The 23706-nt window shown below is 45.5% G+C and overlaps 1 protein-coding gene across 5 annotated transcripts in view; it reads left to right on the top strand.

Moving 5' to 3' along the window:
* Window positions 1-344: 344 nt before the first annotated feature.
* Window positions 345-23706, top strand: part of LOC149359162 (intersectin-1-like) — an 86188-nt gene continuing 62826 nt past the window's right edge. For all 5 annotated transcript variants that reach the window (XM_089571410.1, XM_089571409.1, XM_089571408.1 and 2 more), the window contains exons 1-16: window positions 345-482; window positions 1745-1884; window positions 2062-2125; window positions 2600-2778; window positions 4084-4225; window positions 4714-4959; window positions 6071-6240; window positions 8447-8663; window positions 10395-10506; window positions 13110-13259; window positions 15712-15852; window positions 16683-16764; window positions 16880-17016; window positions 17167-17335; window positions 18961-19085; window positions 19379-19581. In XM_089571410.1, coding sequence (XP_089427536.1) covers window positions 1788-1884; window positions 2062-2125; window positions 2600-2778; window positions 4084-4225; window positions 4714-4959; window positions 6071-6240; window positions 8447-8663; window positions 10395-10506; window positions 13110-13259; window positions 15712-15852; window positions 16683-16764; window positions 16880-17016; window positions 17167-17335; window positions 18961-19085; window positions 19379-19581 — 2234 coding nt within the window. In that variant the 5' untranslated portion in view covers window positions 345-482; window positions 1745-1787. The remainder of the gene's footprint in view (window positions 483-1744; window positions 1885-2061; window positions 2126-2599; window positions 2779-4083; window positions 4226-4713; window positions 4960-6070; window positions 6241-8446; window positions 8664-10394; window positions 10507-13109; window positions 13260-15711; window positions 15853-16682; window positions 16765-16879; window positions 17017-17166; window positions 17336-18960; window positions 19086-19378; window positions 19582-23706) is intronic.

The raw sequence follows: 23706 nt of genomic DNA, 5'->3' as shown, positions 1-23706 counted from the left end.
TTTGTATCTAAAATCTGTTCCTTGGGAAATTCGTGCTTATAAATTGTGCCGCATAAACTGCCTCTTTGTATTCCCAAGCGATATCGTATACTGGAGCGTGCTGTCGCCGCAACGTACCGCTCTAGAAAAGAGGAACCGAAAGTAGTACGCCTCTCTTCTTCTCTCGCAGCTGCAGACACCGCAGGCGGTACAAGCCATCATTGTTTCGTACTTATTAGGATATTAGTTAATATGCGGTGCATTTGCACATTAAAATCAATATTGATTAAAAAATTGCATTCTTGACCAACAAAATGAATTGTTTCCTACGTTTGCGAAACCTATATTTAAAGGTGCCGGCTGGATCAGTTGATGGGCGGTGTTTTTGACGGCGCTATATGGGATTTATTCATTCATAACACAGCAGATAAATGTGCCTACACCAGGGACATTTACCCAGCCTCTGGGCAATGTGGCTTTGACGGAGGGCACTACTCAGCCTGGTAAGCTAAGTCCGTGTGGCGTGAAGTGGTGCTTGGAACCTGCAAACATCGTTTCCACCGTACCAACTTAAGCCTAGTTCTGACTGCTCAACACATCGCACTCAAAATATGGGCGTTTCGTGGCGGGTTTTACCTCGTTACAACTTTTGTAAAATTCAACGTGCTTCACGGTTTATCGGACATTAGGTCACCGCAGGCGTCAGTTGCTGTGCGGCGCTAGAACTAGCCCCTGAAGTGCGATCGATTTTGCCGGCTTCGCTGATGCGCCCACTGCTCGCGTTCGGTCGTCACCATTTCGTGTAAAGTATTGTGGCCGATTTTGCTGTGAAGCATTTGGAGTCTAGCAGCTGTCCGCGTTGGCTTGTGTAGGCGCTGTGCAGATGCCTGTGGTCCGATTTGCGATCGAGGTACTCTATTATCCAGTTTGTGATCCAGAAACGGTGTGACGAGCCGATACGAATTTCAATCAATTTTCGGTGTTCACGTCACAGCTTTCGTTTCGTGTGACCGATCTTCCTGTTTCCTTTGGCTAATGCCCCCTTTCATGTCTCTGAGGCCTGCGAATAGCGGCTCCTCAGAGACGAGGAAGTGGGCCCACGTAGTATTGTTTATTCCCGAAGCCATTTAACTCTGTGACGTCTAAAACCCAGCAAGGTGCATGGATCCGTGCAGTGTATTGGCTGAAAGTGCGGACGAAACGGTAACTGTGCAAGAACCAGGAAAGGGCGCCTGTTTGGAGCGAAGTCGTGTAAAATAGAGCGACTAGAAAAAAAAGAAAGCGTAAACATCAAACGCGATCATCTGTTGTGACCTTGAAACAAACTAGTGCGTGAAACTCATACGAAACACCTGCGGGACACTCTTATCTTGTATCCTGTTGAAACCAGTGCGCGATTGCTCGTATTGACTTTTTGCCAGAGACCTAATAGTGGCCAAGCTAACCACTTGTTTACTATCATTTCTGGTCGGAGTTCAGAATGGCTAGCCCCAAAGCAAGTTCTTCTGCAATGCATTTCTGGTCGCATGATTTTCGAGAGCAGGAACGTATTGTAGGTCGTGGAACTTACTTTTTTTTTTAAATTTTTTATAACAGAATTGTTGTGATGTGTGCTCTTACTTCTTTAGTCATGCATTAGAATGCTTGCATTCAAATGGCGGGATTGTGGTGCTAGGCACTGCTTCATGAAGTTGAGCATTATGTGTCACCAAAGTTTGCCCAGTATTTTGTATGTGATTGGAATTGTGTGATACCTTATTTCCAGGATGTGACCTTTGCCTTGTCAGGCTGACTGAATCGGCGACACAATGGCAGGTTTTGATCCCTGGGTGATTCCACCGGAATCTCGGGCTAAGTTCGATGCCCAGTTTCGTCAGATGCAGCCGGTGGGAGGATTTATAACAGGTGTGTGGGTGACACGGAGACTGCATTTTTTTTTTTTTGTACTCTTACCTTGAGGTCCTTTTTGCCGTATTTGTGAAGGTTCTCTGACAACTGGGTTCCCCTCTTGGCCCTATTTCTAGCCTACAACAGCCATAGTATTAACGTTCAGTGATTGTGTCTTCTGTGATGCCATTTCAGGTGAACAAGCCAAGAAGCTATTTCTGCAGTCTGGCTTACCTGCTGCAGTTCTTGCCAAAGTATGGTGAGTACCGCATGCTGTAGCTCTGCAGATTTTATGAGCGTGACTTTAATCTAATTTTTAAGTCTTTGCGTCATTTATTACTTACCTGCATTTGTGAAGCTCATTTCTTGAGATTTTGGTGCTTGTAATCAGTCGTCATCTTAGTAAAGTGATATCTATGAGAGCAATATTGATTTTTGTGTCATGTCAGTGGTTATGAATTCTAGTTTTAGAGGGCTTACAATCCATGCATTAGCAGATTGGGATGCTTTGTTTTTGCCTTGTTGTTCAGAAAATTTATATGGTTTCTAACATAAATGATGTGTCTTGGTACACATTAAAGACACTCAATATGTGCTCATAACATATGGTGTGCTATTTTGATTGAGAGGAAGTGGGACATCAACCTGAGCATCAAGTATGCCAGTGGTTCTAAAATTGGTGCTTCCTCTCAATCCTTTCATTGCTGGCTTTGTTGCACGTTGACTGCTGCAGGTCCCTGGCCGACATGGATGCGGATGGCAGGATAAACCAGCATGAATTTGCCGTAGCCCTGCACCTAATCCAGATGAAGCTGAAGGGCGTTGAACTGCCCACCACCTTGCCAGCCACCTTGCGATCACCAACAGCATTTCCCACCACAAACTTTGCCGCATCTTTTGGGCCCCCTCTTGGTGAGCACCAATTCTGGTTGATAGGTGTCTGTGTTGTAAGCTTTTAATAGCTACAGTTATGCTTTCCTAGTCCACATGGTTACTCAGCTGGTTAGACTAGACCGACAGTGGTGAGGTGCAAGAGATTAATCGGGTGGTGGTAGTGACTCTGTGCCTGTGGAATTTTCTTGCTGGGCCTGAGTTTATGGGTTTGATCTCAGCTGTGCAGGCTGCATTTGAGAAAAGAAGAAATTCGTAAATGCTCGTTTAGTGAGATTTTATAGCGTGTTAAAGAACCAAGGTGGTCAGAATTAATTGGGAGTGTTGCCCTGTGGTGTACTTCATAAACATGCAAAAATCTTCTCTTCCTCTTGATGAAGGTTGTCAATCTTCTTGCTCTGATAGAACCTAGTGTCTTATCCTTACATAAACAGCAACATGTATTTTGATGTTTAGAACTCTGAATGGTCAAGCTGGGTGTGGTTAGTTTGCTGTTGCATGGGCTATCGATATGTGATGTTGCTGTGGACTGGAATGAAGCTCAGAAAAGCAAGTCCAAAACTAACTGGTCGAACTATATTTGGTGACGTGACTGTCCGTTTTTCATCGCCCCTGCTACGTTTTTCATCGCCCCTGCTCACGTTGTCAGAGGTGTGCAAGTGACTGTGCAGTACGCAACTCAGGTTTTGAGTTACACTATATCAACAATTTCCTGCCACGTCATTCATATCTGGACGCAGCATCCCTTCAGGGGGCCATTTAAATTAACCAGTGCGAGACTCATAGCATCCGAATTAGCAAGTGTTGATGCTACAAACCTACGTGCGTGTTGCCCGGGCCCAAGCCAGCGGTTCGAATTATCCAGATTCCCAAATTAACGAGGGTCAAATTAGCACACTTTTTCTGTACAGAACCTCTGTTAATTATGAGCTGAATGTCGCTACTCTTAAACTTTGAGCAGTACAACTTTAACTTTGTTTTGTAGATGTACAATTGAGCTCAGGCAGGGGCGGATTCCCCCTCCACCTCAGTGCACAGTTTTCTTCGGAAAATTAAGAGAGCAGCCCTCTCCAACCCCCCCCCCCCCCCCCCTTTTTTTTTTCAAAAATAAGTTAAATGCATTGTGTAACTAGGACCCTCCCCTCAACCACTCTCTTCAAGAGTCATCCGCAAATCTGCCTGTGTGCTTAGGTGAAATTTCATTGCTACCGCTGCTCTGCTATAAAGTTTCCCACCATTGTAGGGAGTTGCGCCAAAACACACACTAGTCCCTTGTTTAGGTTTGAGGCACTGTTGGCGCTTTCTGATGCCTGGTCTCCCTTGCAGAGTCTGTGGGTTCACCCGTGGCTCAACCTCTAGTCAGCACGGTAGCACCTGTGCCGGGTCCTGCCTTTCCCGTGGCTCCTTCCCCTCCCACCTTGGCAGGCACCCCTCACCCTGCAGCGCCACAAATGGGAATGATCCCTGGGTGAGATTGATCTCTGCTATCACTCGTGGTGGGCGCAGTGCCAACACACATGCACTTCTCATTTTGTTTTGGGTGTGCTACTGTGTTGTGCTGTGTGTGCTGTTTTTTCATTTCGTGACCCTGGTTGTTCTGGGGTGATGTCTCAATTGCAGCCCTACAAGAGCCACAAATTATTGCAGTATACCAGGCAGTACTACTTAGTGCTGTGAGAGGAAACCACTGTAGAAAGTAGGGACTCTACGGTCTGTCTGTGACATCTCCACACTGTTAATGATAGTAATACTTTGCCAAGAGCATAAGTTCCTTGCGGAGTGCGGGGGTATTATCTATGATTATGCAGTTAATTGCAGGAATGTTTGGATTCATATCTGTGCAGTTCTTTGTGTTCTTGTTTTATCAGGTTGGCAGAGTGATCGGGGAAGTTTTGCGGAGGTCGCTTTCTTTTACACTTGATTTTCCATGGCGATGTTTTGTGTGGCTCTGTGCAGTGTCGGTGTTCCACCCATGGGTGTAGGCATTCCACCAAAGCCGGCGCCCCCTGCCGCCTTTGTGCCACCCGCGGCCCCCACCTCACCTGCGCTCACTGAGTGGGCTGTCTCCCAGCCGTCAAAACTCAAATACACTCAGTTGTTCAACTCGCATGACCGCAGCCGCAGTGGGTTTCTGGGCGGTGGGCAGGCACGCACCATCCTCCTTCAGTCAGGCCTGCCCCAGCCTGTTCTTGCCCAGATATGGTGAGTTGTGAACAGAAGCACAAACCTACAGTAGTTAGTATGTGACAGTATTAGAGGATTCTGTGGGCTCCATGAGCTGCCTGTCATATTTTTGGTCATGCCTGTTGCTATTTTATTTTGAAATCTCAGGTCAAAGCGTTGACAATGTGGGTACAGTAGAATCCCGCTATAGTAAACTCGGTTTATAGTAAAATCTCGGATATAGTTCAGTGAAGCTGCAGTCCCATTTCACCCTCCATAGATGATGTACTTTTTTTGTTCTGTTATAGTAAAGTTTTTTTTTTTTTCAAAAAAAGAAAAGTAAAGAGTGTCTGGCTGTGGCGATGTACCGTCTTTGTCAAATGTAACCAGGCTGCATGGTTTGCTTCTAGCTTGTATAGGGGAGCCCATGGGGCTTTCCTAAAAAGATCAAAAGGTGTTGGAAGGTAAGAACACCCCCAGTCCTTACCTTTAACGCCCATTTCAGCTTCAGGGAAACTGTAAGGGCTCCACTGCACGAGCTAGAAGTAAACGAAATGAAAAGTTGAAAAAAATAATGAAAAAAAAGGAAAAGTTACTGCGGTGCTTGCCTGTGACTCAAAGGAAGACGATTTAAAAAAGTGCGAAAAAGCTGTCGTGTTGTGTTTTTCTCCCACCTTGGTCCTCGTTTTTGGCTCTAACTACATCATGATCAAGACGATTATGTCCTCTCCAGCTGCGGCGCACGTTTTGTAACTAGCCACTGCTTGTCATAAAAGGTCTAATGTTGTTATCTGTTAGCACTGACAGAATAACTTCGTATTAAAATGAGCGTATAACTGATGTCAGTTACGCCTTCATAAATAAAGCGAGTGAAAAAGTGGGCCAGCCAAAAGCTGCCTTGCACCAACAGCGCTGCGTGTCGCAAGCGCAGAGTCTAAGCCATCGGCAAAACCGTCCTTAGCAGTCGTGCACTGGATCGCATCGTTACAGATGTCTGTGTATTCATTCCAATTCCAAGTGCAATGTAAACATAGTTTGCATGTACATTGCTTCTGCTTATTTTGAGTAAGGGCAAGAGCTGCTGTGGCCAGGATTATTAAACAGGAGTGTGGCATAATTACTAACTCATTGGTGCTCCTTGTTCTTCCAGGAACCTGTCTGATATAGACTCTGATGGGCGGCTAACATGCGAAGAGTTCGTTCTTGCCATGCACTTGGTGGAGTGTGTGAAAGCAGGGGATACCTTGCCAGCCAAACTTCCTCTCGACCTGATACCGCCTTCATATCGGCGGAAGCGGTCAGACAGCGTCCAGTCATCAGGTGCCCGTTTGTCTTCTTTGGAAGGGACATTCGCTGTTTTAATGTGCTGGCATTAGAGTTGCCACACCGAAACCCCACCTATGTCTGGGACGAAATTCGCTGATTGGTCGAGAGATGTCATGTGACGTGACATCATCGAAATCTGACCTGTTGGACCACTCCTGATTGTTCGGGAAGGGTCATGTGACCTTGTGATGTCATCACAGCCTGCAACTGGGTTGTGAGCAACCTAGTTTTTAGACAGCAACCTAGATAAAAAATCAAAATAAAAAATTTAATAAGATGTGAAATACGGAAATGTCGGCTCAGTCAGTGCGTAGGAGATAACTGCTGCTACGGCTAGCAGTCCAAATATGGTGATCGATAGACTGACACTTGCAAAGAAATTGACACAAACACACACAGAATTTGCAGCAGAAGCTGCGGCAAATGTGAAATCTAATGCATTCCACTCTTAAGTGATTTGAAACTCCAGTTAATTAATTTTGTGCAGCGCCAACATTCGTAATGCTGGTTGTGTTGTATAACTTAAGTAACCGGTATGCCTGTGTGTGTGGTTAGTTTGACTTTATTTGGAACCTCTGATCTTAATTTTGCTAACAGATGTCTTTCTGGCTACGTGCAGCCATCAGTCTCACAGTAACACTAATTATTCAAGTTGTGAACCTGGTTCTGTTTCTAGCAGTCAGTGACCGGTACCGCAGGTTATCACAGGAAAGTGAAGTGAAATAACATTCAACCAATTAACTTTCTGCGTTTCACACCGTGGCATTACTGACGCAGGGACTGCGAGTACTGGTTGGTGTGCTGAGTTCTTTGCTGATTAGTGAATATGGCTATGTTAGATTATTCTTAGTTTTTGCTTTCCTAGGAGATGGTTCAGTCCCGCTAATAGGCACACCAGACAGCACCTGACAGTAGGGAAGGTTCAGTACGGAGATGCGATAAATGTTCATACAAATTTCTACTATTCACAGCTTTCAGTCAGGCTTTAGCATGCATCGCATGGCATTCATGGTTGAAAACAGGTCATCTGTGCTGTAAGCTATCCTTGCATGATAGTTGGATCATTTTTGGCAGCCAAATATGTTTGATAGAGGTGACCATTAGTTAATGGCTCATTTCATCTGCAGCAGGGGATTTGACAAAAGCAGTTCACAATAGCTGTCTACTGGAAGATTAGAATGCACTTTCTGGTTAGATGGGCTCAGTTTGCTAAGCTGTATAGGAGTACTCAGCAAAGAAGCTGCAAATGTGCGTATCTGAACACGTAATTTAAAGTTTATGTAACTTAAGGACCATAAAAAGACCCAAAAATAGATTTTCAGGAAATGACGTTTTTGAGATCTACAGTTATTATTCTCCAACTTTACCAATTTCTTTTTTTCTTCTCGAAATCAGCATTATGACCATATTATTAAATTTAGGTCACTATGTTTGCTGGATTTTTACAGAGGCAGATGTGTTAACAGCTAGAAAATTTTGGACACCTTGCTGTCTTAATGTGTCGATATCTTGGCATCTCACGCAGACAGAGATGTCATTTTGTTTGCCGAGGGAGCTGGAAGCACAATACTTGCAGTAATCAAAGCACAGTTGTTCAGTCATGCTTACAAAATGCAAAGGTTATCAATGCATGTTATTCCTGCCTTGATTGTTGCTATTCCAAGTGCTGTAAAAATTTTTAGCAAGGGTGAAATGGAGAAACTGTTTTGACTATTCCACTTGTTACTCATTGGACGATATAGCCACGCATTAAAAATTTTTATTGAGCCATTTTTTTGCACCTGGTCCTTAAGGGTAACGGAGTGGATTCCAAGAGGAGGCAAACGCAGCAGGGGGCGGCTCAGAGTTAGGTGGGCAGATGAGATTAAGAAATTTGCGGGGATACAGTGGCCGCAGCTGGCAAAGGACAGGGTTAATTGGGGAGACATGGGAGAGGCCTTTGCCCTGCAGTGGGCATAGTCAGGCTGATGATGATCATGGTGACTAATCTATGAATAATTAAAAATGGTTATGTTAGAAACTGATTTGTTTATGGAAAAAGCAGTTTTAATATTTGAAATCGGCACAAAAAACTGAGCAAGGTGTTAGTAGTTGTGTTAGGAGTGGGCTCAAAGTGGGTAACTAGATCTAAGATCAGTGTTTCGTATTAGAGGTCTGGCGAGAGTTACCAGCATCATGGGGGCCCCCGAAAACATTGCAGGTGCTCCTGTGCCTGAGTTGCTGGGCAGCCTGCCGGGCGAGTTGTCGATGGAGGACAAGAACCTGGCCACCTTTGAGGACAAGCGGCGGGCCAACTTCGAGAAGGGTCAGGCTGAGCTGGAGAAGCGGCGGCAGGCCCTGCTTGAGAGCCAGCGCAAGGAGCAGCAGGAGCGGGAGCGCAAAGAGCGGGAGGAGCAGGAGAAGAGGGAGCGGATACGGTGCGTACTCCACACTCCCCTCGGGCCTAGAGCACGTAGCGGGTACTATTTTACCAAAAACCGTGCCAGCAGAATCCCAATATGCTCAGGTTGTGCTGTCTGTGTAGCTTTTCGACACTTAATTTTGATATATAGTTCAGGGGTTCTCAAACTGGGTTCTGCAAAACCTGTCGCGCTCCTTGGAGTACTCCTTTGGGTCCTTCGAGCGCCGAAAATAATGTGAACTTCAACCCCTACTCTTCCTTTTACCCACTTCATTTTGGGGCCATTTTTAAACTAATTGCTTATAGTTAACTGTTTACTTGTACGGTCTGTCATTACAGTAGAATCTGTGATGCGAATCTTGAAGGGTTGCAAAAAAAATGTCACCTAAACTGACAAAACCCTTATGAAGGAATACAGGAAATACATTCACGCATTTCTGTGTGTGGCTGTCAAGATTAATTTTCGGCTGCACGCCACCACTTGCTGCTAGTGGCATACTTCGCAACTGGCGATCCGGGCAGCGCTTGGTTGTCGAGGGTGTGGTTGCAGCCCACACCTTCGTATAATCCACAGTGATGCGAGTGAGTGTTTTGAACACCCAATATTCTGCACTTTGTACAATGTGCTTCAGCCAGGTAATTTTACGAATTCATGCGAACCGTGATCGTATTGAGTTTCTACTGTATTATTGAATTGGAGCATTTTTTTGAGGGACCATGCTTCGGCTTGCTGTAGTTTGCGTGCATGTCCAACAGAAAGGGAGACTGCCAAGATGTGTTGGGTTGCTCAGCTCCTTAAAGGGACACTGAGGAGAGCACTATTAATATTTTTTTTATAGCAAAATCCGACAGTTCGGCATTTCATGGCTTTGTTGCCACTTGGCCGGCAGCGAAAGATGCATTTATTTCCGAGAAATTTGGATTCGAAGTTGAAAAAGTTTTTCCCGCCGCTCTGATTCAAACTTGGGATTCTCCTATGACGACACAGGACTAAGTGACGAGAAACATGACGTGACATGACGTAATGCAGACTCCGTGATTTCTGGCGGCCAGCATAGCGGCCCAGCAGCAGCCGAAAAGAAAGCTACTGCCGGCCGCACGTTGAAGGCATCTATCGGCTATTGCGGCCGTCGCTACAGTCGCTTCGTTTGCACTGGCGTTTTGCCAGCGTTACGATGGATCTTGTTCTTGAAGTCGTCAGCGAAGTTCTCGCAAATAGACACCTTTAGCATACAGTGTGCCTTGTTACCGCTAGCGGAATACCGGGAGCTCACCTGCCGCCGGCAAGCAGGCGCTGATTGGTCCCGATGCTTCAGGCGTGCGCGTAGCTGCCGGGCACGTGGCGCTATCTGGCGAACAAGGAGATTTGTGCATGCATTGGCTGCGCCTCAGTGATTTGTGGCTTCTCGGGTCCTAGAGTTCCTAGAACCATTGGTTCTAGCAACACTGTTTTGTCCTATGACGTCATCACGCTTGTACTTGTGAGTTTGGCCTGTGGCGGCGATACCTGTATTTTGGTTCTTGCTCTTTTCTACGTTACAAGAGCTTTGTTGTCAGTATGAGTGGCGTTTTTGTAATCAGGAGCGGGTATTCTGTCAATACAAGCCAACTTCAATTTCTCCTCAGTGTCCCTTTAAGAAAGCTGCTGCAGGGCTACAGAGATTAGGAACCGCGCCCCCATACTCGTTATTGTTTTTCCTTGTGCTTGGCAAATGATGCGCGGCTCACAGCGCTTGCTGTCTTGCAGGCAGGAGCAGGAGAGGCGACGTCAGCTCGAACTGGAGAAGCAGTTGGCTCGGCAGCGAGAGCTCGAGCAGGAGAAGGAGGAGCAGAGGAGGAAAGCCCTCGAGCAGAGAGAGGTGATGACCAGGCGTTGGCGCTTATGGCATTTGTATTCCCTGCTGCAGTGTGACATGTTCTCATTACATGGCGGATTACCATATCGGTTCACTCTGCATCAGTCTTGTACACATTACGGAAAATAAGTAGCCAATTACAGTTACTCCTTCTGAAATATAACTAATTGCAGTGGTTAGTTACAGCCCCAGAGAAGTAATCGAACAATTACAGAAAAGTAATTGATTAGTGTAGCGTTATTTTCCTTCCATCCCATAACGCGAATTTACTGATTACAATGAAGTACTGTGGTTTTCTTGATACTTTATTGCACATTGTTCATTTTGAAGAGGAGTTGTGTTTCGAAGTTGTCGTCACCAATTTTCCCACATGTAGAGATCAACAGCCGCAATGCACACACTCTCATTGTATGCGCTGGAGGGAAGAACACTGTTGTAACTTGCGAAAAACTTGCACACCAGCTCGCTGTTGCGCCATGCTTTGATGCTAGTGTCGAAGTCCAGTATGAAGTGCCATGCTTCGTTGTTGCTCCCTGCTTTGTGTGGAAGTCTCAGAGTTGTGTGTAGTGGGAGGTAAGTTGCAGTGCTATCTTACAGGACAGGGGTCATGTCATAGAGGGGTTATAGAGGGGTCATAGAGAGGTCATGTGACACCTCTGAACAAAAACTGCCGTAGAAGATAGCGGTGACACCGCTGTGGTCCGGACATGATCGCATGCCATGCTTCTCTGCAGCCGGTACGTTGTCACGCTGTCACGGAGGAAACATTCCCGCTAGCACCAGTGTTTGCCGTCAGGTTGAGGTCATCAGAGCTGTACCATTAGTTACAACTGTTTTTGGAGAAAAAGTAACTTATCACCGGCAATCGATTACAGAAAAATGTAATTGAATCACCCAGAATGTTAATAGTATTTCAAAAAAGTGACGGATGAATTACAAAATTTTTAAAAATATGTGATGCGTTATATACAACTCTGCTCTGCATTCATCACATTTTGATTGTTCTTTTAAGAGATGCTGTCCTTGTCGCCATTGCTGTCAGAGCTGCACTTGTGTTTTAAGAGTAGTGTAGTTTGACCTTGACTGTGCAGCACAGTTGATGGTTAAGTTGCAGAGGAACACATCGAATACAGAGTACAGTTGAATCCCGCCACAACGAAATCGGCGGGGCGGACGAAAAATTTCGCTGTCGCGGAATTTCGTTGTGGAGAAATTACAGACGAGTCGGCTGATCCCGGGCTGGCGTTGCATATGTCTCCTCGCCCAACGCCGCCTCTCCTCCTCCTCTTCTCTTCTCGCCCAACGCTGCCTCTCCTCCTCCTCTTCTCGCTCAACGCCGCCTCTCCTCCTCCTCTTCTCTTCTCGCCCAACGCCGCCTCTCCTCCTCCTCTTCTCCGTTCCTTCTTTCACCACCTCCTCTACTTGCCTCCTCCCCCACATCGTTTCGAGAGCCGTCGGGCCTCATCGCATCTGCACCGCTGCGTGCTACCACGGCGCTCTCGCGGGCTTGCTGCCGCCGGCGGCGACATCCTAGGAATTCAGCAGAGCAGAGACGCGACGAGACCACGCTAAACGGTGCACACACAAAGGAAGAAATGGTGAAGCGGAGTAGGCTTCTTCCTGCACTCTCGCGTTTTCCTTTTTTTTTTTTTTTTCTCCGACAGGACACGAAGCTCCGCCCACCGATGGCTCCGCCCACCGGTCCACACAGACTGCCTGAAACGCGCTCGGTGCCTAGCAGACGACGCGGCCACGGAGGACGCGGCCGGAAACGCTAGCAGATGGCGTGCGCTGGCGCATTTTACACGCGCTTTCGAGGAGCCCCTCTTCGCTTGGAGGCCGCGAACGCTTACCAGCCAACACCGCTAGCAAGTGATCATGACGCGCTTTCGTGCTTGACAGGAAACCGCGAGCACCATGACAGCGAGCTACATCAATCGAAGAAGCCCAGCAAAGAGCCAATGAGCGGGGCGTGACGTCACTTCAAAAATCACGTGGGCATCTGGAGAAAAAAAAAAAAAGCACACGAGGGTGTGCGCGAGGAGGATGTGCGATTGAGTGCGCGTACCCCCCCCCCCCCCCCCCCCCCCCCAACAGTCTGCGATGCAAAAAAATTAACGGCGGGAACGGGAAAGTCGCTCTTCAGCACTCAACTTCTGAAGAAAGACAAGACGGAGGGGCCGCTCACCCGCGAAAATTCGCAAAAAAAATTCGTAGAAGCGAACACGTGCTCGCAAAGTACTTCGTTTTTGAGGAAATTTTAATACATTAAGTCCTATGGGGGTTTCACGGGGAATGCAAATTACTTCGTTGTGGCGAAAATTTCGTTGAAGCGGCGTTCGTTGTACCGGGATTCAACTGTATAGGTATTTTGTTACTGTTGCCCCATAGGATTCTCAGCTCTGCCCTGCGGTGAATTTCAAAATTTTATGAATGTATGCAACAACCCGTGGCTCTGAGATTGACTGGAGCCAGCATAGCAAGCATGTGTGTAATTTGCATTTTGTCATCAGATGTTGGGCGTGCTTTGGCATTGGGGATTTTCTGCTTTGCACCGCCTCGTGGATTGGCGGTGGGATATCGTTGCTGTTTATTTGCTGTGCCAGGCTGCACGGCGGGAGATGGAGCGGCAGCGTCAGCTGGAGTGGGAGAAACAGAGGATGCAGGAGCTCCTCTCGCAGAAGCAGCGGGAACAGGAGAACATCAGTCGCCTCAAGGGCCACAAGAAGACGCTCGTCCTGCAGATAGAACAAGTGGTGAGCGTTTCTCCACGAACTTTGTTGTCAGCACAGGGTTCCTTTCGATGGGGTCCAAAGCTCTTGTTGATGATGCTGCTGCTGCTGCTGCTCAACATTGCTTGCATGCTGGCAGTGACTCACCTGCATTTCCACCATTAACTTGTGAATGTCCTCTCCATTCTCTTGCAAGATAGCTTTTTTTTCAGCAGTGTAGTTGAGTGCCATTATGTAACTGTAATGGTTGCAGAGTGTGGCGTTTTATTCAAATAAACTAAAAAAAAAATGACCGGGAAAGAGTCTGTCAATGCCCTTTATGGTACAATCAAGCTTGCACTGCGCCCAACTCTGACAAGTGCCTGCAGCAGGCGTTTTCAAACTGGGTTCTGCAGAATGCCAGGGTTTCTTGCAGTGCTTTTTTTGGGAGTTTCCCAGGTGCCTAAATCCATGCATGCCTCAACCCCCACCTTTTCCTTGCTCGCTTTATTTTAGGACTGATCACTCTGTTGTTGTTCACTGCAGACTGTTTCACCGTGCAGCTTGTCGTTCTTAATTGAATTTGGGCGTTTCTTGAGGTGCCACCTGTCTGCATTCCACTTTTTTCATGCACCTTGAGCAGGTAGAGCAGGCAGGGTTCCGCAGAAGAATCGAAAACTGAGCGAGTTGGTGCATATTGAAGATGTAGAAAACAGCACAGCGACGACGGACAAGACTGAAGGAAGGAGGACAGCGCCTGTCCTTCTTCCTTCAGTCTTGTCCGTTGTCGCTGCGCTGTTTTTTACATCTTCAATAGGCAAGGTTCCTCGGCACCTTTTGAAGCCCACTGGGGTTCCCCAAGACTAAAAAGATTTAGAATCCATGGCCTACGCACAGTGTGTGGTATTGTCAGGTCTCTGTCACCAGATTTGAAAGGTTTTGTCATTCAGCAAGATGTTTGAATATTTATTTCCTTGCTGTTCTGGCAATCATTTTTTAAAAGAAACCTGTGGTGCTGAGCTAAATTTTAGGCCCTAAAATACTGTATTTACTCATTGCACGTTTTTTTTTCTTAAGGCTTGAAGAAGGTGGTGCACAAATTACACAGAAATTTCGTGAACATGTCCTAGAAGCTCTGCAATGGTCATATTGCACAATATATATCGTATATTGCTGCCTCTATGTGAACCCCCCCCCCAGTTTGGACTTCTTGGTGGTCAAAAAAGTCGATACATTCACAAAGCCAGCAGACGGGGCAAGTGGGAATTAAAGGTGCACTGAAGAGAAATCTGAACTTGTCTTTTTGCCGCGGGAACTCGATCTACCCGTTCCTAGCATTCTTAGAAACAGTGACTTAATGCCGTGTGTGGCCGATTTCCCCAATTAAATCGAATTAACGTCCGGCTCCCGTCTTTTTTTTTTAATTCTGCCTCGTACGGTAGGCGGAGTCGACCAACGCGTGGAGCGCCTTTCACCCAGTCCCGTGGCGGCTTGCCGCTCTACCATTGGCGGAGTAATACGTAGTAGTCCGTAGTAGCAAATAGTCCGCGCGTATTTTTATTTCTTCGGGCTTATTTTGCGGCTATATTATCTGCGAATGAAAGTATTTATTCATGGAAACCTAAAAAACAGAATAAAGCGAAAGCAAAGCCTCCACGGGACTGGGTGAAAGGCGCTCCACGCGTTGGTTGACTCCGCCACCGTACGAGGCAGAATTAAAAAAAAAGGCGGGAGCCGGACGTTAATTCGATTTAATTGGGGAAATCGGCCACACAGGGCATTAAGTCACTGTTTCTAAGAATGCTAGGAACGGGTAGATCGAGTTCCCGCGGCAAAAAGACAAGTTCAGAATCCTCTTCAGTGCACCTTTAAGGGCGATAAAACAGTGCTCTTGCATGCAGCCCGGCTAACTAGCGGCAAACTGAACAACAAACTGTTAAGTACTTTCGGATTCCGGCACTTGCTGGGGGTTACCGGCAGTTTGCTGTCTCAACCGCTTGTCAGGAAAAGCGACCACCAGCATGAGTGAGCCGGATAAGCAGCGTGCAGTTAGAATGTTTTGGGAGATCGGCGTGGTGGCATCCCCTGACCACTCGCACCTTTTGCAGGTATTGGGAATATTGAGGAACATGGGGAATATTGGCACTGCCAATATTCCCAAGCCTGCGTTGCACGCACCTGCATGAATGCTGGTGGTCTGGTGTAGCAGGTAGTGCAAAATGTTTTTTTTTTATAAACCCCGGTAATAAAATAGGGGTGTGGAAATTATGCAGTAAATGTGGTGGTTAGGAACATAAGCGAAGTTTTGGCAAAGCTACTGGAGTCTACCTCGTGACAGTTGATAATCGAAGACTGCGGTATCTCCGTGCTCATCGAACCCCCCTGTCTAGCAGTCAGTAGACGCATACAGACTCGTGGTAGCCCACTTGAACTGATCTATAGGGGAAGTGTCCACTTTTGTTGTTTGGATTGACTTGATGTGGTGTTTTGTTTTCAGGAGAACAAAATAAATGAGGCCAGCCAAAAGCTTGCGGACACCAAGAAGGGGGTTGCAGAGATGAAAGCTTGCATTGATGAGATGAGAGTAGAAAGGGACACCAAAATGAGGGAACTCAACGAAACGAGGCTCGAATTGAAGGTGAGTGTCAGAAGTTCACTTATCTCTCCACCATTCTATCAAGGGGGAATGCGGTTTTGAAGTCACAAAAAAATAGCCTCGGAATCGATTTTTTATAATTGCTGTATCTGCTTGTGCCCGGAGTTTCAGTGGTGAAATCGGCTGGGCAGTACTCTAAAAAAATTGTTTTGTGAACTGTGGCAGCTGTGCATTGTGATGAAACTGCATTTTTTTTTTCCGTTAGTTTTCTGCCTAGGTACTCTCCTTGCAGAGCAGATTTTTTCACAACTGTTTTTTTCTATTTCTGACCCGATTTCTTTTGTTGCACTCCTAGCACCATAATGCAAGTCAGGACATTCCTTGTCTTTCAACTTTGTGAATTTGAAATTTACGTATGAAATTTTCTTCTCACTCTAGATTCGTCAACAAGCATCGCAAAAATTCAGAACCAAAATTTGTGCTGTGCGAAAAAAAGAATTCCAAGAATGTCTTGACCTGTAGCACTCTAGTAGAAATGTATCGAATGTTGAACCAGCCTCCTGCTATAACTTCTTAATTATGTAGCCTTTACAAGGTTTACAGGAAAAATATATCTTAAAGAATTTTTTTGAGATACTATAACAGTGAAATATTGTAAGAATAGTCGAACAGCTGCTTCTTTTAACTAGTGTTCCCATTTTTGGCTGCAAAAAAAAAAAAAGTTAAGTAAAGCAGAGCTTTAGGCTAACCACCATTTACCTCCCAATCCAGACGTACTGTTCTGCAATTGCAATATGCTGTAAAATTACGAATTAATTTTCTGTCTTTAGCTTGCATCTAGTATTCAGTGCCTTTCTTTATTTTTCCTTCAGGAAATTGGTGACAAAATGCTCCTTTTGAATCAGGAGAAACTGAGCCACCAGGGCCGGTTAAAAACAGTGGCTGGAACCAACAGTGAGTTCACCTCTAGCATTTGCAAGCTATCCAAAAATTTTGCTTTTCTTGGAAAGATGATCTCAATGGTTGCCGTTTTCTTTTTCCTCCTGTCTTTTCCCCTTGGCTCCTCCAGATAGTTACTCACTCCAAATGAACAGTTGTGGCAGCAAAGAAATCAGCTTAAACATGCTGCGCTCCACTCTGTCTAACATCGAAAAGGAGGCCGAGCTCAAGCAGCAAGATGTAGACAACAATAATGCTCAGCTGAAGGTGAGAGCACATCAGTTGTCTCTTTTTTTTTTTTCCGCATTGGGCATGTGCGTACGCACAGCAGCGCTAATGCATTGTCCTGTGTCATTTAGTAACCAGACTGCATGCGGAACTGATCGGGGTCCCCCTCGTTGCCTCTGCCTTTTCCAGGAGTTGAAAGACAGGTTGTCAGACCTTGTTCAACAGAATGAAGCAATGATGCGGGAATTCACTCAGAAAAAGCAGCAAGTACTGGCATTGAAGAAGCAGAAGAACAGCACCACGACATTAGATGCCTGGAATGATCATTCAGAGTTTGCATCTGCTGATTCCTGGCCAGGTATGCTAGCAAGCCCCGATGACACTATAGAACATGTCCGGACTAAAGGCGCTTTTATTTTATACTGCAGCATTTTCGGCACTGTGGTGAGTGGTGGTTGAAGTAAAAGATGTGAGGTTGGAGACACTGCACTAAGTGAAAATTTGGCTGCCCTACACCACAGCCGCTTCGACTTGGTGCAGTGCACAGAATGTCTGGCACGTTAGCACTGGTGAAATTTACAAGCTGTCAATCCAACGACAAGAGGGAGCATGCGGTGCATTCTGGGCAAACCTATTTGGCGTTCCTGATGCGCCCAACGTGGAATGGACACGCTCTGTGTCACGCCAACACATTCAGAGCGCACCTAACTCTGCAGCATGTCACCAGACAAGCGCCGTTGAAGTGTAGAGGGTCTCACTTTAGCCATCATGAATGTCGCTGTGTTGCGCATGCGTTAAGTCTGTGTGTAATTCCGCCTTAAAACATGCCCTCTTGTCAAAAATTTGCTGGTAGATTGACTCTTCCCACCATCTTATCCCCTGCTTATTTTGTTTTTTCAAGAATCCCACCTTTCTTGCACTCTCTCTGTCCTGGATGTACAACATGCGTGCCGCACGGGCTGAAATGAAGGACATTTCCCTCCCCATTGCACCACAGTCTTCAGTGATAAGCTTGAAATACTTGGCATTTTAGCAAGTATCTGATGAGCAAAGCTAATTGAGCCAAGGATAGTTTTGGTGCTGAATTTGAGATCTTTTTGTGCCCAGTCATGACAGTCGCAATAAGCATTTTTATGTTGGGCCAGATGGCACTGTGCTACGAGCACAGCATGGCAATTTATGGTTAATGGGGGACACTGGTCTTGAAAAGAAAATTTTATTAATTTAGTCATAGTTATGAAATTTTCAGGGCACATGTATTTTTGTGCGCTGATTCTAGATATGTCATTTAATTTCATGAAAAACAATTCCTTGAGCACTTATGCACTTTTTATGCAAGTATTTTGCGGAGAGTTCTGAAGAAAATTTGCTGCAGGAAACTCGCTGAAATGTATGCCATTGGGTTCTCTTGACACCAAGGAATACAATAAGAGTAAAATTATCATCCTGGCTCTCGTAGAACTGGAGTAATAGGGTACTGAAGCTGCCACTTCAGAAACATGAAGTACACACTTTCCTTCTCATTTCTGAAGCGACAACTTCAAAACTCTATAACTCAAGTTCTATGATAGGCAGGAAGACAATTTCACCCTTATTGTATTCCTTGGTGTCAAGAGAACCCAATGGCATACATTTCAGAGAGTTTCCCGCAGCAAATTTTCTTCAAAACTCTCCGCAAAATACTAGCATAAAAAGAGCATAAGTGCTGAAGGAATTGTTTTACATGAAATTAAATGACATATTTAGAATCAGCACACAAAAATATATATTCCCTGAAGATTTCGTAACTGTGACTTCATTAATAAAAATTTTTTTTTCAAGACCAGTGTCCCCTCTTAAGCCTGCATGCCTTAGCAAGATGGGCAGTTCTTTTTTATTGACATGCCGTGTTTAGTACTTGTCGGGAAAGTAGAACTGAGATTGACTCAGACTTGCATTTACAGAGTAGTGTGGAGCCAATTCTGTGACTTGTCCCTGTTTCAGGAGAAAGCACCCAGCCAGCGTCCTCCGTCACCTCCTCCACTGGCCTTGTGAAATACAGAGCACTGTATGCTTTTGAAGCACGCAACGCTGATGAGCTGTCCATAATGCCGGGAGACATTATCATGGTAAGTGGGGCAAGCAGCATTTTTTTCTTGCCGCTGCTTTTGTTTAAAATAGTGGTGTTTTGTATGTCTAGTGCCTACGCATGACATAGCAAGTGGCAGTAGCCGTTCGAGTCTTGGAGGTCAGAAGTGGTTCCCAGGTTTCTGCAAGCATTTTAAGGGACCAGCTTGATTGTACCGCCCGTAAGAAATTACATGTGGGCCATCGTGAGCTCCTTTGTGGGCACATTTAACTATGAATGGGCTTGATACTCAGCTTCATTTTTTTTTATATTGTCTTTTTCGTTTGTGCTTAGGTTCAGGAGAACCAGCATGGGGAACCAGGTTGGCTCGGGGGAGAGCTGCAGGGCAAGACAGGCTGGTTTCCAGAGTCCTACGTGGAGAAGGTGGTCACTACGCCACCTGTCAGTGGCTTCCCCTTGGACAACGGGGGCACGGCTGCTGCCAATGCCGCCGAGACCGTGCACATTGTGGGAACCGAGATGAAGATGACCCTGGAGTGAGTGCAAGGACCACTTCCTGTGGCCCTGTTTGTGGTGGCAGTTGAAGGGAATGTGGCAGGTTATGACCAGAATTTAACCACTCATGGGCACTGGGCTGATATCAGACAGAAATCAGTTTTAAAGATTGTTAGCATTGTAATTTTGCACTCTGCACGTCTTATGCCTTTTTCTTTGTCCCTGACTTTCTTTGCCCTGCCATCTTGCATTCGAATACCTTGTTACTTACTCTGTATTTGCAGTAATGAAAGAGTGTAGGGAACTTGTTGAGAGTAAGCCTTGCCCATATAGCAAGAGTCCATAGCAGGGTGAGGTCTGTTTTCATTGCAGAGAGCCCTCTGGAGTACTGTGAACATTTGAAGGGCTACTTGCCAGCTGATGGCGTCCAGGGGACAGAGTGGCAATTGTCTGCTTGTATTTGTTGTTTTCCTAAGATACACAATTTTAACAGACATTTGGCATGAAAACCAGTACAGTAGACTCCCTTTAAGATGAACTCCAAGGGACCATGAAGACTGTTCATCTTATCAGAAGTTCATCTAATTAGGAGTGCTTCTTAAAATGATGTTCGAGCATGCAGTGTGTGTCCAAATACTTCGTATATGTGAACAAAGCCATGAAATAGTCTTTTAGGAAAAAAATAATTGCAACATAAGCATTTATTGCACTACATACTAGTGCAGTGCATCAGGCACTGCTGAGTGTTGCCCAGTCTGTTATTTTTTTTTTGTGTCTGTCGAGAAAATCATCCGCTTGCTACAAGCGTAGGCATAACACTTAACCTTCCAAGAAATCCTTCAGTGCCCTGTGAGGGCACTGAAGGACACAGTTCTGCTTTCACAGAATCGCCCTTTCAACGGAGACGTGGTTAGGTCTCTGTGCCTCCCTGCATCGCATGGATTGTCAGTGGTGCAAAAAAGCTTTCAATTTTTTAGCTTTTTTTTCTTTCCTTCCGTTGAAATACTCCTCGAATGGTCGAGTAAAGCTGCATGGCTTGGGCACGGCTGGTCGTGAAAGTTCATCTTAACCAATTAGCACGTGTGCAGTGTACATCTTAAGCAGATTTTTTTTGCATTGACTCTATGGGAAACAAAACAAATGACCACCACTGTTCATCTTAACCAAGGGTTCATCTTAAGCGAGTTCGTCTTAACGGGAGTCTACTGTATATAATACGGACCTGCATATAATACAAGGTGTAATTTTGGGGTAGCAAAAACAGAAAAAAGTTTTCGTTTCTGTACAATGCGAATAAGGAAAGGCAGTCAGCTCAAAGACGCTCCGGAAGTTGCGGAAGCCGAATGTTCTCTGATTATTTATGCACTCCGGCACGCTGGATACAAAGCGCATAGCACGGGCACCAAATATCTGGCAAGTACAGATCTGGGCACCATGCTTGTGCCTACTCGCGTCCTGCACCGCGAGAATGCGCAGACCGGTTCTGTCATACGCGCAGGCACGCTTGCTTCGGAAATGTTCATAGTTGGAGCTTTAGTCATTGTCATCGTTGGGTGCTGTCTTCCGAGAGGCCCCTGTCAAAGATATGTTTCCATAGGAACGTCTTTGGTACCGTCGAGCTTGTTCGATATCCCACTTTTTTTTAAGGGGGGATGAGGGTCTTGAAAACTTGTTTTTTTATTTTTCGACATAACTTGTTGAAACTTAGCACGCAGGTGTATCGTAGAATGCTGATTTCAAATATGCATTTAGATTTCAAATATCTCACCTGGAAGAAAATTTATCGCAAAATAACATTCAAATTAAGCAATTTCTTACGGGCCTTTATAGAAATTTATCAGTTAAAGAATGATTTTTTAAGAATAAGTAGACATTTGCAAAGGCCCAAAGCACATGCTAAAGCTTTCTTTTTTCCTTTAAACATGATATATGAGCAATTAGGCGAAGTGTGGGCTAATTACCGCCACGTCATTTTTTCTTTCCAACTTTGTTGTTTATTTATGACCAACAAAATTAGTTTGTAGACATTCTGTTAGCTTTAGGATGTGCTTTGGGCCTTTGCAAATGTCTGCTTATTCTTTAAAAATGTTTATTTAACTGATAAATTACTAAAAAGGCCCGTAAGAAATGACCTAATTAGGATATTTTATTTTGCCATATATTTCCTTCCAGCTGAGATATTTGAAATGTAAATGCATATTTGTAGAGGTGTGCGAATATCAAATTTTTCGAATACGAATCGAATACGAATACTTGATTCCGAATATCGAATCGAATATCGAATAATCAAGGACAGATGCATTTAACCTATACAAAGCATTTATTTGAGCACCCAAGAACATCACGGTTCAACTATCGAGGATTAAATAAACACAAAAGGTGTGTGGCTGCACAAAAAGTATCATAGTCTCAAACATTATTCTTAGAAGAGTGGAAATATCAGAGAGGATGGCTAGTACACAGCATTGATTAAGGCTAGCTTGCCATCACCACAAAAGCGCGTTGCTGGAATGAACATAAAAGGCTGTCGTGAAGGAAAACCAGCTGCTCCACATGGTCAGGCAGCAGTAGTTTCCTTCTAGCTGAAACGAGTCCTCCAGCCACAGAAAATTCCCTCTCACTTGGCACTGAACTGGCACGTATTGCGAGGTACTTCGTGCACAGCTCTGACTATAGCAGCTTCGCAGGTGTAGCCACAAAAGAGCTCACCAGCACAGTCAGCTACAGCATGGCCCTTGGAGGAAGGAAAAATTTTCCTTCCTCGAAGGAAAAATTTTCCTTCATCCATGTGCATTGCTCTGGGCGCCGCCATGTTGTTATGTCTCTGTCGATAGGGCTTGCGGACCGAAATGAACGCCGGTGCTCACATTGAATATTCGGCTAGATACGAATATTCGCGTCGGGTCGAATATTCGAAAGAACACGAATACTTGGATTTCGAATCGAATACGAATACTAAAAATATAACATTCGAAATATATTCGAAAATTTCGAATATTCGCACACCCCTACATATTTGAAATCAGCATTCAGTGATACACCCAGGTGCTAAGTTTGAGAAAGATATGTTAACAAATAAAAAAAAAAAGTTTTCAAGACCCTCATCCCCCCTTAAATCACAACGGGCAAGTTCCTAGGGGATACTGGCCCAAGTGTCTACGATGACTGGAGAGGCCAGTGTCCTGTGGCAGTGACTGCGGGCTCTCCGTACCTCATCCAGACCATGTAGCAGCTCTTGAAATGGCGCTGATGCTTTGAGCAGCTATGATCACTGTCCTTTTAGAAGCAGCTGAGTAGTGCTTTCACAGTCCCGATACCATGCCAGGTGCAATCGTCCTGGCGTTGCGACCTATGCCACCGCTAGATAGCGCCTCTTCTTGCTGGAAGTGTGGTGGTTATGACGCTCGATAATGGAACAAGAACTGCGGGTTTTGGCTGAAGATTGGTTGGATCTGCTAATGGTACTAGGAGGAAATTCTACATGGTAGAATCTGGAAAAAAAGCCTCACATTATGCAGGTTTTCATAGTAAATATGCAGTGTGCAATATGACATGTGCCCTACTCTGCTGTTGTTCCTGTAGCACGGCCCAGCGCAGCGAACCTGTATTCCACTATTCCACCTGTTTCAAATACAGCATTTCATGTGAAGTGTCACTTAGTCATATTATCATCATCATCATCATCATCAGCCTGACTACACCCACTGCAGGGCAAAGGCCTCTCCCATGTCTCTCCAATTAACCCTGTCCTTTGCTAGTTGCCGCCACTGTATCCCCGCAAACTTCTTAATCTCATCCGCCCACCTAACTTTCTGCTGTCCCCTGCTACGTTTGCTTTCTCTTGGAATCCACTCCGTTACCCTGAAGGACCAGCGGTTATCTTGCCTTCGCATTACATGCCCTGCCCAAGCCCACTTCTTCCTCTTGATTTCTACTAGGATGTCATTAACCCGCGTTTGTTCCCTCACCCACTCCGCCCTCTTCCGATCTCTTAACGTTACACCTATCATTTTCCTTTCCATAGCTCGCTGCGTTGTTCTTAACTTAAGCTGGACCCTCTTTGTTAGCCTCCACGTTTCTGCCCCATAGGTGAGTACCGGTAGGATACAGCTGTTATATACTTTTCTCTTCATGGATATTGGTAAGCTACCATTCATGGCCTGAGA

Source organism: Amblyomma mixtum, chromosome 2 (assembly GCF_055824585.1).
Source record: "Amblyomma mixtum isolate Tamu chromosome 2, ASM5582458v1, whole genome shotgun sequence".
NCBI classification, from domain to species: Eukaryota; Metazoa; Arthropoda; class Arachnida; order Ixodida; family Ixodidae; genus Amblyomma; species Amblyomma mixtum.
The sequence above is the reverse complement of the archived record's forward strand: the minus strand, read 5'-3'. Positions and strand labels throughout refer to the sequence as shown.